This window comes from Ciconia boyciana, chromosome 5, assembly GCF_034638445.1.
Source record: "Ciconia boyciana chromosome 5, ASM3463844v1, whole genome shotgun sequence".
In the NCBI taxonomy this organism is placed as follows: Eukaryota; Metazoa; Chordata; class Aves; order Ciconiiformes; family Ciconiidae; genus Ciconia; species Ciconia boyciana.
The window spans coordinates 30,482,650-30,498,879 of record NC_132938.1 but is presented as its reverse complement, the minus strand read 5'-3'; the positions used below and the strand labels follow the sequence as shown (position 1 = coordinate 30,498,879).

General features: G+C 38.1%; 1 protein-coding gene across 3 annotated transcripts in view; it reads left to right on the top strand.

Moving 5' to 3' along the window:
• Positions 1-6,762, top strand: part of USP46 (ubiquitin specific peptidase 46) — a 34,962-nt gene extending 28,200 nt beyond the window's left edge. For 2 of the 3 annotated variants that reach the window (XM_072862573.1, XM_072862574.1), the window contains exon 10: positions 155-6,762. In XM_072862573.1, coding sequence (XP_072718674.1) covers positions 155-256 — 102 coding nt within the window. In that variant the 3' untranslated portion in view covers positions 257-6,762. The remainder of the gene's footprint in view (positions 1-154) is intronic. The other variant, XM_072862572.1, reaches the window with a different exon arrangement.
• The last annotated feature ends 9,468 nt before the right edge of the window (positions 6,763-16,230 follow it).

Sequence of the window (16,230 nt, the reverse complement as noted above, 5' to 3'; positions counted from 1 at the left end):
TACCCTTTCACTGCTTAAATTGTAAACAGAATTTGCTAATTGCTACCCTGAAACAAATAACTTAATTTGTCTTTTGTGTTTATACAGTCATTTAGTCCATGTTTGGTATTTCTTTTACCTAACAACACATTAAGAAATGTTATTTATTTTGCAGAAAATAGATGCTCAAGCTATTGAAGAATTCTATGGTCTGACCTCTGATATATCAAAAAATTCAGAGTCTGGCTATATTTTATTCTATCAGTCAAGAGAGTGACTTGGCAAACTGTGACTATTGCGCACAATGATGCTGCACACAAAAGAAGGTGATGGCCCCCCTTAACTGACTTTTACACAGACCACATCTTGTATGGTTGAACAACGATACACTCTGTCTCCTATTAAATGGTCTATGTGATATTGACTATAACTGTCTATTTTTGACATGTGGAACTTTCTTTTGGGGAGGGGGGGTTGTTTGTAGTTTTTAAGTCTGATTGAAGAGTTAATTGCAGTCAGATTTTAGTGGAATTTATATGGACTAACATTTACAGATAATAAGATTTGGATGTCAACTGTTAAACCCAATCCAGCTAGAGTAGTATTTTATATGGAAGTGTTCATTGCATTTAGGGCAAAATTGTTTAAAACTTTCTAAATGGCTTTGGGGTGTGTTGATTTACAAAGCATTCCTTTAAATACATCCTGACATACACTTACCCATTTTAAGTGTAAGGAAAAAGATCTGTTTCATGATGATTGGAATTGTGGTTGTATAGGGGATTTTTTTACATGTTGCTCTCTGCTTCAAAAAAGACATTCTTCCAAAATCATTTAAGCTTTGGGTTGTTAAAAACTTTCAGTGCATAACCTCAGGCCTAAAATTCATATAGCATTAAATTACAGTGGAACTAAGTAATTCTGTATGTCCAGTCACTTTGTTTATCATGAGATAGTACAGATGAGGTGAGATTTCAGAATTTACAGAGCACTGGAATAAAGCGAATGAGATGACACATATGACACAGAGATAAGTTACATTTATAGAGACTGAGCTTACCTTCCTGTTAAAACGATATCATAGGTGGTTTACTTAATTGAGTTTGCAGAGATTGCAACACTGCTCATGTATAACATATCCATCAGGACTGAAATTACACAGTCCATTTAAATAAGTGTTGTTCGTACAATATGTAAGACACGGCTTGATCCTGCAATTTTCTGAATATCTGTAGGTCCCATTTTCATTTCTCAAGACAGAGTCCATTTCTTAGCAACATAACGTAATACATAACAACCATTAGTTTACACACACTGTCATGTATATATAATCCCTACCATTTTGGCCCTGTTTGACAGCATTTGGGTCACCACAGAAATAGATAGGGCTCTGGAGTGTCTAATTTTAAAAACATCAAAAGGCTTAGTGCAAAAGGCTGAGTTTGTGATTTTACTAGGTGAATTTGGCTGGCACTAGTCATGCATTGGCTAATAAAATTGCTGAACTCACATACTGGAATTTGGCAAAGAATGAATGTAGAAGAAAGTATCAATAGGGTATGAGAAGGGATCGATAGCAGGTTAAGGCAGTGGTAACACTGGGTAACTACCTTGCTTGGTTCGACGCTTTCACTCCATTATACCATTCTTGAACTTCAGTAGCCAAATTCCTATTCCAATGAAGTCAACAGCAAAAACACTCTTGTCTTCAGGGGGACTGACAGTTAGTTTTAGTATTTACAAGGAAATATTCTCATCTCACAAAATTTATTTCTACCTGTTATATTTCATTCACTCTTGTTAAGTATTAGACAACGTTGCTTTTGGTTCTTCTTTTCTTTAAGAAGCCTGCCTGCCACTTTATGGCCGACACTCCATTTCAAGAAATGGCTTTTGAAGTGCAGTTAAATCTCATCTTTTAGTCTTCTGTAGGAAAGAGAATAACTTTTTTTCATTGTAATCTACTGTGAAGGTGAAATATCTGTTCTTAAATAATGGTGAAAATGAAGTACTAGCTTCTACTGTAACATCAATTGAAGTTCAGTTGGATTTATCAATGGCCCGTTTGTAAACTAAGGAAATGTAGCACTTTACACTGAATGAGAAACAGAAGTGGACTTTTCATCTAACATTATTTGTGATTTATCATGTTATTATACTGATACAAGAAAATAGACATAGAATGTAACCTTAGAGTACTTACTTAGGTGAATAATAGTAGTGGTCTACAGAGATTGCTCATGTGAATGAAGGCTGGTGTGCAGGCTCAGGAGAAGCATAATTGGGATGCAGCTCTAGTTCTTTTATTGATGTTAGAATGAAATGTTCTGTCTCTAACACAGAAGATGAACATCTTACAGGAGACTTCAACTCTCACTGAGGCCCAGGAGCTTTTCCACTGAAAAGCTAAACCTGCAAATCCCTCTTTAATGGATTTATTTATAAACATTCAGAATTTCCATATAAAAATATAATAAACACTTGCCTTTTAAAATGGGTAAGGTTTCCTCATTGTGAATGAAGACACTTTCTAGATCAGCATTAACCAGTGCTGGTCCAAAGGTCTGTACTTCACAGTTTACTGCTGAACATTCTTAGGGCATTCTTCAATTTTAAAACAAGCAGCAAAAATATATTCTTAAGGTATCATTTGAATGTTTAGGGCTCATGTTTATATGAAAAGTAATTTTTCATAAAAATAATTTTTGAATCAGTTCAATTTTAGGAAATGTTTTCCATACATATTTCAATTGACATCTGCAAATTGATTTTTAAATGTTAATAATATGAATTAATACTTAAACGGTAAAGTACAGGATAATAATCTTTGGTTTTCTCCAGCTGCAAGACAGCTCTAGGTTGTAAAACATACAGATAATTGCAGTATGTTATTGAGAGTAAAATTACTAGAATAAGTCTTTTCATAAAGCATGAAAAACCATTTTAAACTTATGCTAGCCCATGAAGAGATCACAGCACTGGTATCACACCAGTCCAACATCAGTGGTCTGACATCAACTCTGCAAAATTGTGGAATACTCACTTTATGCTAACACCAGCTAAACTAAGGAGCATTTTCTTTTGATTTAAAAAAAAAATAAATTGCAGTCACCATTCTATAAATTATATCCAGTCTACCATGTGCTGAATGTCTTGACTTCAGTCCAGCAAAGGCTGCCCGTCACGGCTGTATGAATATTGCCAGTCTAGGCAGCAGAACTTCTCTTCTATGTCAAATTAAGCACATTTGCACGGGTTTTGCAGGATTGGGATCGTCACAGGAACAATCATATGATGTAAAGTATTTTAGTTGATTAAATAAAACATAATCCTTTTTCTCTTATGCTCATGTAATAGATTTCCAGTCCCTTATGAAAGAAGGCAAAAATATCTAGGACAATAAAAGCTTTTCAGCCAGCAGCTAGAAAACAAAATTGTAGGACAGATGTCTAATAGTATTCTGTGCGTTCCTAAAATGACTATTTTTATGGTGTTGGGTTCTGAGTATATTAGGCCTAATGACATCTGAAGTTTTCTACTTGTTTCACACGCTGTTGCTGAGATGCGTTGTCCATTTATAAATCTTGTTACTATATTTTTACTTAGAAAAAGAACATTTTTGTCCTGTGTTGTTTTTCCACTGAACCCAAGGAAGCACTGCAGTGCTGATGAATCAGTTATCTTAGAGGATGAGCTCAGACCTCAACTTTTATGTTTCACAGAACAGGCTGTCAGGATTTTATATAATTTCTATTTTTGGGACATAGCAGAGGGAGGCAGAAGAGGGGAGTGATGGAGAAACCACACCAGTGAAGCAGAACACCTTGCTGAAATTAAGTCCCAAAATTACTCCTGTCAATTTTATTTTAATAATTTACAGTTACCTCAGAGCAGCAGATTACACGTTAAAAGTCTCGTTCCTCTAGCAGTTGGAGTAAAGAAAATAAAGCAGTAGGTGTTTCTTTCACATTAGATTTAATAAAGATATTAAAGACCTAACTAAGCTGAAACTGAAATTCCCGTTACATGGTGGGTCCTAAAGTGCTACCACAACCTGCCTTTTACCTTCAGACATTACATTTCATTCACCCATCTGTTACAGCATCATGTACTTGGGAGCTGAGCCAACAGCTTGCAGCTGCCAGTGATCTGATGCCTCTCCGCAGCAGACCCTTCTTGTTCCGTCTCTTTTTTGCTGCTTCTGGCTGACAAGTGTGAGCAGTATCTTACAGCTGAATGTGTACTAGAAATTTTAAGAAGTTTTGGCTGTGTACCTGTTCTTTGCTAGTACATTTTATCGGAGTTTGTTTTAATTTATTTCTCTTTTGTTGGTCTGTTATTGTATTTGTATAATAACTTATGTAGTTAATATTATTAGTTTTCTGTTTTAATTTTTATGTACTTTGATTTTTTAAAATGTAATCAAGCCAAGCACTTTAAGCAACAATGTCAATCTCGTGAAATTCCAATCAGCTTAACATTTTGCCTTTGTCTTTTTGCTTTTGCAGCTGTTTGCTTGTGATCCAACGTCTCTAGTTACAACCCAATTTCCATTTTTAGGCTTGTAGTCCTAGTTGGGTTGTAAATTTGGGAAGCCTAAATTTGTTCATATATATTTGTTCACACATAACAAGGATGCAGTATTTACTACGTGTCTGCTACACATAGCAGTATGTACCTGACAAGTTGCACTCACAATGCACATTTCACAACCGTTTTTGCACTCTACCTGCTAACCCGTCTGAGAATGACTGTAATGCTTTAATCTGTGGCACAGTTATCAATGACTATAATTTAGAAAAGCTCCACTTCTCACAGGAGAATTCTCTTTTACCAAACACAGAGTTAGCTGTCAATCAGCTGATGATACAGGTATTGCTCTCTTTGCCATTTTATCTGTGCTCTCTACAGTCTCAAGTGTGAATAATCTTAAGAGCTGCATTTATTCTTGGCCCTTGTGTGAGGGCTAGCAAGGAGAGCAATCTTTTTGCATCTTCCTTCTCTCCACTTGGGCTCATAAAAAGGGAAGAGATAATGAAGTAGGATAAGTGCAGGTGTAAAAAAACCACACCATCTATCAAAGACACTGGATGTTTCTGAGAGGCCAGCATCTGTGGTATCCATATCAGAAAGTCACTGACCTGTGCTGTTAATGCAAGGGTTATTCTTAGTTTTTTAGACATCATATTCTCTTTGATCAATGAAAAGACCAGGGCTTTTTCCTGTTGCATCAGTTCTGTTGCTGAGGTGTTTCTTCATTTAACATGGCACTTAATATTTAAATAGCCCTTGGGAAACCTCAATAGACACCCTTTAAATTTCTTTGAGTTAACATGCATTACTTCAAAGAGATTGCTTGAACCTGTCCACAAGACTTATTCAGATTAACACGCTCTTTTTGCATACAAGGTCAAATAACACCTATCAGGAGGTATGTGCCCACCTGATGGGACCATCTGGGCTAAGCCCACACCTTTTTACACACTAATGATTCTTTACCCCCAGGAGGTTTGCTTGCTGGCTTTGCCTGAATGATTTAATATGAAACCGCACATAACTCCCTTTATTCATGGTCTCAGAGTTGCTATAATTCTTTAATAATTCTGCTTCATTCGGTTATCAAGACTGGAACTATTGCACAACGTAAAATAAATTGTTTGTGCCATTCACAGTGGTCAATTTAACAGCCTAATGCTTCTGATGAAGGCTGTTGCAGGTGGCAACTTCACTATATGTAAGAATATTAAAAAGTGACTTTTCTGTGATAGCAAGGTAGGTCTGTAGGAGGAGCTGGACTGGCATGCAGCTTCCTAACCCCCAGCTTGTACCCAGCTGAAGTTGGTGCTCCATCCTCCAGGTAATCCTACCCTTTCTCCTAGGGGTTCCAAAGTGGCAGGAAACCCGTTGTGAAGACAGCTTGCAGTTCACCAAAACATCTTGCTTGCCACAGTAGATACTTAATGAATATTTGCAACCCCTCTCTCCCCGCTCCCTAAAACCTCATTAATGGGTATACATTCCTTAAAGAGGCTGAGCTTAAACATCAGCTTTGTATTTGCAATGGTATTCATATTTGGAAGTGTCCCAAGACAGACTGTGTTCACATACTAAATGGTTTCCTAGTCCTCTCTCAACTCTCTAACAGCAAGAGCAACATCAGGGCAGCCATGTTACAGGTTCAAGTGCTTTTCCTGGAGACAATTTTCTAGCTTCAGCGGCTTTTGTTAAAGAAGACCTAACACAAGCTCCATAACTTATCCATGACTCTTTAGGAGTAAAGTCACCATATGCTGTATGAATATGAGTGTAGGGTAGGGGGAAGAAGATAGAGAAGAGGAAGAAATATGGAAAGGGTTGGTTTTTCGGAGGCTTTGAATATGTATATCTGTTTGTAAATATATATTGTCCCTCTCTACCATGTCAAAATGATGCAATCATAATAAAACTATTAAATATTTAGTGTTAGTTTTTTAAATGGAGTAAGAGGTAGTAAAATTATTAGGCACACAGTTGGGGACACATAAAAATACTGAATTTCTAGTAAAACATACAATACACGGTGTATGTGTACAGTTGAGTATCTGCTCTTTTTAATCATGTACATGTATTTAAACCCTGCACTACCTGCAGAACTGTAAGATAAATCTCATGTTGGTTATTAAGCTTGTAACATAAGAAAACAGTATTTTCTCCTGTTAACATGTTTATATTTTACATAAAATAAACTCCCTAGCTGATCTTGCTTCCATTCAACTTGCTTTGAATTCAGCTGGAGCCAGACTAAGGCTGAACGTTGATGTTGAGTGTTACACAACGTGGTTCTGGATGTCAGGTATCTGTATTCTTACAGATGGCAAGACTGCTGATGCTTGCTTTTTATTTCATTTAATGGAGTCATTGCATTTTAAGTGACTTCAGAGAATATTTCACCACCTGGGCTAACTGCCCCTGAAGTGTCTTAAGGGAACAAATTTTGCTTGCAGTTCATGAGTCGTCTTGGTGGAATATACATACAATTGCGTGACTGAGCTGTACCTAGTTAAAGCATGTGGCTGACCTTGCCAATGTTACTGAGAACAGCTCAAACTGAACAGAACAAAAAGCAGCCAAAATTGAACTACCTTTTCCATCAGGGAACGACAAGAATCCCAAGTCCTTTAGCCTGGCATTTTACCTGTGACTACCAGAGTGGGAAAGGGTTTTGCTAATCAGGTCTAAAATTCTGTCAGAAAATTGAAAGGTTCCTGTAGTCTGCTCATTTTGCTGAAGTTATTCATTAGCAAACACAATTTACTTTCTCAAAAATGAGGTAAATAAAAGGCTGGAGTTTCTTGCTCTTGTCTAAATGGATTCTTGTTATTCCTTCAGAATCGTTTAGAGAACCAAAATCAAACATAGCTGTCAAACTGCATGTTAAATTTATAGCTAACATGCTATAAGATTTATGGCACATCAGACTATCAAAGGACTAGGTTAAAAAACACTTCACATCTTACAGTACAGATTTCCTCTTAAATTAAAAACCTTGAAGCACCTTCAAATTTATTCCTAGGTTATTAGAACATAAGCTTTTAACTGCAGGATGGAGACAGAAATTTAAAACACAGGGGATGACTGAAATAAATAAATCACAAATCCATACTTTTAAAACATTTAAAAAAAAATAAATTATAGTGTACATATAAAGAAACCAAGAAAAGGTTTCCAAGAGCATGGTTCACAATCACTGTATGTGGGCTCCACTAGAATTGCTCTCACTTCAGAAATGCATTTTCCCAGACGCTCTATGATGTTTACCTATGTCTCTGTTCCTTATTTTTTGGTATGAGTTAGATTAATCATTTTAGATTAGATTGGGTTGTGTTCTGTGTACCAGAGAAACAGACAAATGCTAAAAATATAATTTCATCTTGATTGAAAACTTAGGTATGGTAGGAGAAAATTATAAGATTCCTCATTTAAATAAACTCACTAGACTTGGAACAACATTTATTAGACATGACTAAATATATGACATGGAAGACCATGTTTCTGGAGATGTTAATTTCCTTGAAAGTCTGTGTGCAATTTAAAAATCAAGTAAAAAATTTTAAAGAAGAAAAATAGGACAACCATTTTCAAGACATATAACTGAACATTTCAATTATCTGTTCTGAAAAATGTTCCTCTTCACTTATTAATTTTATATCAAGTAGTAGAAGATTACTCCATCGCCTTGTTAAAGTTAGCTCACTCTCTCTGCATGATTCATTTGGCTGCTCTACTGTGACCTTCAAGCTTTTCTCAGTCTAAAGAGATTGTAGCCACGGGTCCTTGCTGTCTCTGGGCCAGCAACCGCCTGAAGACCTGGATCTTCCTGGATCCTTTCTCCCAGAGCACACCAGACCAGGGATGGCTCTCTCCACTCCACACCTAAGCAGCTTCCATACTCATCTTTCCAGGCTCATCTTTCCAGGAACACATGGTGCGCGAGTTTTGTATTATTTCCAGTACAGAACCGCTTTGCTTTACATAGGAAAATACGTTACCAGATCTAGAAAAAAGATAAACAACCATATGTACTCTCCTGCTTCAGTTTGCTCGTGTGGTCTGAACCTAAGAAGATTCCTTTAACGAATCAGTCCAAGACCTTTCTGAACCATAACAACTTTTCCCTGTTTTTTCCCTATGGTTCCCTTCCCCATGTTCTTATATAGCTGGGGGGAGGGACTCTAAGCCCACTTTGCCACAGCAGGTGTCTACTACTCTGAGCACAACGTTAGGGTTTGGATGTGAAGGATGGGCTTGCTGTGAAGCAAGCCATCGGTGGCAATCACCACTGTAAAGAGCGATCGTTATCAAAGTGAACATACTCTTCGCCTATATCTGTTTAACCAGCCACAAACACTTCACCTGGTGCTAACAGTGCATTTCAGCTCACCACGAACACAGAAACAGCAGAGGAGGCAACAACCTGGAGTTTGCAGGTTGCCCCAGGATGCATGGAGAGACCTGCCAGCATCAAATAGAATTCAAGAGGTGGAGAATGATAGACTTTTTTTGCCAAATCACTGCAAGGGTAAAATAAAGAGGGCAATACTGGAACGAAATTTGGAATAAGCCAGTGAAACATTGTCCTTTGGATTTCATTTCACACACATATGAGGAAAAATATTCAAGTCATGTTCCAGACCAGCAAAGATGTTGAAACAGAAGATATAGATTTCACCCAACATTGCAAACTAGACATCACAAATGCTTAGGCATCGACCAAGAGACTACCTTTTTAGAGACCAAATTCTACTGTCAGTCACTTCGGTATAGCTGTAAAGAAGCTCCAGACAGGTTTGCAGTTTTACAGTGGGATTAGCAATAACAGAAACTGGAATAAAGTTTCTTACAACATCCTTGTAAAACTTCTGGTGTTCAGAGCTGTGTTTTCTGTGCAGCTGTAAGACACAGTTATGTGTGGAACACTCTAAGCACTGGAGAAGAACTACAAGTGATATTATCTCTGCTCTCTGAAAACACGGTTCAGGAGCACAAACAAAAGCTTACACTTTATTTAGTCACTAATCATATAATTCTCACTGTCATTCCTGAAGCATTTTTCATCCTCAGAATAGTTTACCAGATAACTTAATAACTTTCCAACTCTTAATTTGGTGAAAATTGTAGAAATTGGGTAATGTGTACCCAAAATCCCTGCGTATTTTAGATAACTACAACTGGAGCTGAATCTGGCCACCCCTCAGCTAGACTGGTTTCACTAGTAGGAACATTTTCACTGGCTCTTTGGCAGCTGCCTTGATGACCTATTCACTTCTGGATGCAGGTCAAAGTGTAGATCTTGTAGCACATCGCTCCAGTATAACCCGATCCCTTGCTATCTCCGAAACAGCTTGTCTTGCCTGGCGTGCATTGGGGCAGATGAGGTTACTCAGGAAGTTTGTCATAACAGCGCTTTACTTTCCAAGGAAAAGATTAGCTTTCTTTTGAGCCCTAGTAATTGTTAATTATTATACCCCTAGTAATTGTTAATTATTATACACAAGCAGGAAATATTAGGTAAAGCAAGGATGATGTCATTTATTTGGTTTATTTCTCTTTCTTCATTCTGGATATTCTAGTTACATTTTCAGATGAACAAAAGTATTCTGAGGTAAGGTCACTGAAGTTTTGACTGTTTTAATTCTGCAAGATGAGTAGTTCAGGCAGAGACCAGTGTTGGCTAAGACACCACAATGACACTTAGTTGCCCCTCAGAAGCCGGCCTTGAGGACAAAAAAACCCCCCAAAAGGTAAGCAGAATTGATCCCCCTAACCTTTACAACTACAGTATTTTTAAATGCTCAAGCACAGGTTGCTAATTCTACTGTTGACATATATGGGTATATTTCTGGGCATACTGCATCACTGTGCTGCCCTGTGGTTTCAACCAACATTGAATTAACCACACTTTTGCAATGACATGCTTCAGGGTAGTGTTCAAGGTTTATATTAAACTGTATTTTTACCATGGCTTAGAGAAGGTGGTGCATGAAATGTAAAAGCTCTATTACCATGGCTTAGAGAAGGTGGTGCATGAAATGTAAAAGCTCTACGTTATGGTAATGTTACACATTCATACTCATTTATTGTTCCCAAATGCAGTTACAGAGGATGAGGAAAGACAATCAGTTTATCATAAAGTAAGCGGTACTGCAGAATACAGACCCTGCACAGCCAGCATTTGGTGTGATAACAGCAGTGAATAAACGCTCGCTGTTTAGTAGGTCCATTTAGTTGTCATGACACTTGTAGAAGAAATGCACCTAGAGAATTGCACCTTCATATACTGAATCTCTTTCTCTCACTCCTGTGCAGTCAATCCCAGCCTCCAGACACTGAGCTGAAAACAAACCACTCCATTCACCATGCTCTGTATACAATTGAACTTTATTTATCCAAAGGTATTTTACTCAAAATCCCTGTAATATGAAAATGAGCTGTATCCCCCAGGCAAAACATTTTTTATCTTGAAACTCTGTTAAGCCAGAATTCATGCAACCATTTCTTAATGAAAAAAACCAAGATGCTGGTTCCCTGGCATAATTTCAAGTGACATTCTGCCCCCTTTTTATTGGTTTGTTTTTTTTTTTCCCCATAAGCCATGATGTATGGGCTTCTTTATTTTTCCTATTACTCCTGTAATTTTGGAGAGTATCTTCTACCATTCTAGCTCTCACTGAATGGAAGAGTACTTAGCTCCTCTCTCTCTGAGGGATTACAATACCAGTTCACCAGCTTCAGTGAATTTTGCAACCATTTAATAGCCAATGTTATAGGGCATATTCACAGGACTCATCCTTCAGGAGAGGATGCTCAGGAAAGTGGCAAGGTCTGTAGACTGAACATGAGAATCTGTGATTTCCAATCTCATCCCTATCAAGAACTCATTGTATTACATGGGGCAAATAATGCAACCTCTCTTCCTCTATTTCCCACGTAGAAAATGGGTATGCCAATACTTATCTCAGACAACTATGGAGCTTAGGTCGGAGGAGTAGAGGCTGCAACCTTAATTACTCTCATATGCACAATAATTAGGTTATAACAGTATATGTTCTCCTTTTCAGGCTGTCTTCTTTTAATAACTGCAGCACTCCCTTCAAGGGGGAAGATTTGCAGACAGTAAGACGAGCTGACTATTATCTGACAGGAAAAGATATTTACAAAGAGATCAAACAACTGTCCAGAGGTGGCAGGAATTAATTCAGTGATACAAATATACCCCAAGTTTGGCTTGAAAGGTCAGTATTCTTGAATTTTATTTCCAAGCAACATACCCATCATAACCCCAATCAAAGTCAGTGGGCAAAGATCAGGTCCAGAGTGAGTAATAGGTGACCTAACAAGGGAGTTGCTGCATGTTTCTTTCAGTTGCTGTCTCTCACAATGACTGTATCTAGAGATTTCAAAGGAAAGGGGAAAAACCCTATTGCAGACAGCTATGAAATAAATTACACATTAAAAAAGATCATTTCCTTACAAAGAAAAGAAAGGAAAGTTTCCAAGGGAAAGAAACTTTCTCTCCAAACTTACTCAGTTAATTGTTGCTTTTTTTACAGATAGGAATTAAGCTAATGGGTTATGCACTGCATACTGCCTGGTTCCTTTCGTACTTGCTTAGCTCATTTCCCCCCTAAAAAGTATTTTGTCACCCATAATAGTTTTCCATTTATGCCTCAGATAATAAGATGCTATCATGTTATTTACAGTATTACTTATTATATCTTGGGCCCTTGGAAGGATTTTAGGATGACTACAAGATCATCAACAAAACTGGCCTAACAAGGATAAGATAATACAAAAAAAAAAGCCCCAACCCCTCAATGGTTTTATGAAGTTAAATATTAAAAAGGCGAACAACAACATTTTTTTCCAGAACTCTGTCCTTAAATTATTTCTCTCTTGGGATTTGTACTCTTCATTTTAACCTTATTTTTCACATCTGCAAAGCAGAGAAGTCAGCTAAATCACTGCAATGTTCTGAAAAGGAAATGGTTAATATTAATGAAGGGGAGTAAGAAATGCTGTGTTCCTTTTACAAAGGGCAATTCCTCTCCCACATGGGCGTTTGGAGCTCCTAAGGATCAGGTTTCCAAAAACCCCACGTTTTGAGGCTGGAACAAACACTAGCAAATATGCAGAAGTGCACCATCCTCAGCTGTTACTGTGATGGACTGGGGGTTTAAAGAGCTGCCATTCATTTTCAATGTCCATTCTTATCAGGCCCTTTCTAGTGGGCACCGAGCAAAGAAAAGGCAGCTATTCTCTTGCAAAAGCTGATAAGATCTTTTGTAGAAGAAAATTTGCATTTGGCTGAATGTTAATTTTATAATGCTGTCCAACTACAGCTGAATCATTTGCTTTTGTTTCCTCCCCACACCCAACATGCACACAGCCAGGAAGGGACTTAACCTAACCGTGAGTTGAACAAATCAAGCAAACCTGTATGACTGTGTGGCTTTTCTGCTTAACAGAGAGATACTTCACAGAACAAATAAGAAGAGTCAAGGACATTACACCAGGGAGTCACTGTCCCTTGGTTTTGGGCCATGTCAGCTATGTGACATGAAAATGTTTTGTGCTGCTTAGTGCTTTTCTTTGTGGATGTTTACCAAGTATTGCCTGTACTCTTTGGCTTCACAGTCTTACAATAATCATCTCAGCATTCCCAGACTTTGGGAAAGGTCAGATCCAGACCTAAAACCAGTTCCAAGTTTTATGAGTTTGATGTAAAAGCATTAGTAATACTTGTTTTTAGAAGCAGCACGTGGGACGCAACTAAACTCACATTAGGACTGCTATGGGGTCTACAAGCCATATGGTTCAAATCCATTTACAAGTGGCAAAGGCTGGATAGCTTGTGCCTAATCTCCTGATGGGAGATACAGTGGATTAAGTAACTAACACAAGTGTATAACACAGGAACTTGCAAGTGACAAGGATTTTTTCTAAGCAGTTAAATCATCATCCACTTTTACTTGCTTCTCAGTCAATACACAGTTTCACACACAAAGAACATTCTGTCTCTCAGGTTTGAGGTCTACTTGAGAAAGTGATGGGAGAAGTGATGGATGACTGCCTCAGGCATGAGCCTCAGGGCATGGCCATCCTTGTGCTCCAGAGTGTCCTGCAATGCTAATGAGAGCAGCAAGCATCATCCTACTGTCACTTTTTAAAAAAGATTATTCTTAATACCAAATGTGTGCCCACTGTTTTGCAACAGCAGCTTCTCCTCCTGTTGCTGTTTCCTCTGGACTGCAACACAGATATTAATCAAAATAGAGAAGCTGCAGTAGGAGAAAACTGTGATCTTATTTCTCTAATACAGTGTATTTCCTTGGCAGCAGATGCCTTTTGACACTGATCTCATTCACACTGGAACTGTATTTTCCTACTTCTGTGAAAAAGCACTGCTTTTCTTCCTCCCAATCTTCCTACCCGCCATCCTGCCATAACAGGAATTTAATAAAAAGCCAAACAAAGCAACCCCCCCATGCCTCAAAAAAATCCTAACTGCCAGTGGGTGAAACAGACCCAAGCACTGATGAACATGGTCTGATGAAAGATGAGCTCAAAACAGAACACCACATCCAAATAAACCCCAACTGGCATGAATTATCATCATCTACATTCATGCAATATTTGAAACACATGAACAGATGGGAAAGAAATCCTGCCTTTTGCATGCTACAATTCAATGTGCTTTGGGGCATTCACTGAAGTCAATGTGAGCAGTTTTTATCCTGTTGTGTTGGAACACTGGCTCAGACAGCCGGTAACTAGGTGTCTGTTAATTGAAAGTACACATATAATACTCGTAACTAGGTGCGTGTTACTATATTTGAAAATGTAGTGTAGAGATGTTGGACCTTGGCAGTCCGTGATGAATTTCCTGAAGTTATAAGCATTCTGACAGTTTTGCCTGTGCTTTCCAGGACAATTTCCAGACAACCTGAGTCTGAAAAGACAAAAAAGAGCCAGGTTTCTGGAGAAAATATCAGCTCCAGGAGTGTGGCTCATCATGAAACAGCAGGGTTTGGAGGTCAGTAATTTTTTTCTCCTCCCTTTTAGTACCTGGCTGTAATCTAAGGACGTGTACAAGAACAACTTGTACACAAGGAGCTTGAACAAAAACAACTTCTAAGCTGTTTGATCAAGGGTCTGTTTGACAGAGGCTCTCCTTGGTGTTGGGAGCAAAGGGAATTTAGAACAAGCATGTGCTAAACCTTAAAAAAAAATACACAAAAATATTTTCATGCTGCCTTTCTTTTGATAAAAGGGTCCACACCCCAATAACTCTTTGCTACCTGAGCCTCTCATCAGTATGTATTTTGTCTCTGCAGCAGTAAATTTCCAGTCTCCAGTACCACAGCAAAGAGAAGCTAACAGTTAAATTGAAAATTATGTCTATTCTTTAATTATTTTATGACTCCTTTCACATAAATCACTTGCATTTAGACTGCCTAAAATCTCTCCTACAAAGATCTTTTGTATGCATCTCTATAGCAACACATAAAGGAGCAAAAGTTTTTGTTTTACTGTGTACATAAAATATAAACCCACGTTTTACAGATTCTGGCATAATATGTAGTCACTATTTCCTTAATTAGCCTTTTTTTTAAAAAAAGGCTGGTATGCCCTTTGGAACAAGAGAGGGGGCAAGTCCTAGTCTCCCTTTCAGGACTGGGTAAAGGGCAGGAAGCCTGCCCTCTTCGAAAGCAGTTGGAGGAAATGTGGGTCTTTCATCCTCTCCTTAGAACCCTTGAAGTTACCTCTGGAAATGCATGAAGATGCTCTTTTGCAAGGACCCAAAAGCCCTTTACAAGTGTTCATCCAGGTAAAGTCCTTGACTGGAATAACCCAACACCCCAGTGACCCGTGGGCAATAAAACCCAGAGCTCCTAATCCCTACGTCTCCCTAGGCTGATCAGGGCCCCCCTTACTCCCATCCACACCCCAGACCATTTGTCCTTCTTCCCATGCCCGCTGGCCTGTAGGACCCTGAGGTAATGATCCAGGTTGCTTTTTTCACCCGTAAACTATCTGCTTTTATTGCAATAAAGGGCAGCAGGTCACCTGGCTCTGAAAAGGGCTGGGACTCAACTAAATAACACCACTAACCGCACCGAATTGTCTCCCATGGAGCACAGCAGTGGAAAGACAAATGTTATAGTGATAAGTATAAATGTTTTTACAAGCAAAACCGAGAATATCCTTATTATAGTTCTTTCAACTTTTGGCTATTTTTGTATTAACTCAGATTAATTCAACATACTTCAACTATTTTGTGGGTATTCAAAATATTCAGTTCTATTTTTTGGCTTGAAAATAGGCAAAAAATATATAATTGCCACTTATATGGCTTGCTTCTGCTCCTTCTGAAATCAACAGGGAAATCTTTCCTTTGAATTCAATAGATTTTGTGTTAAGGCTGCATTAATAAAGCTGTGGGTCTGGACCTGGTCAGGGCTGGAGATGGGGAAACAGAATAGGTGCTCGTTTGGTCTTACACAACTTGCATAGTATGGCCACTCCTGATTTCAGTTTATTTCAGGGGGAATAGCACTGAATTTAAGGTACTAGCCAAAAGTTGCTTTACTCAAATGCTACGTTTTAGTATAGCTGTTTATCTAAATGTCAGAATGTTATGATTGGTTAATAAGCATTTATAGTTTAAAAAAAACAGAGTATCCAGATTCTATATTTCTTTTCTATCCACAG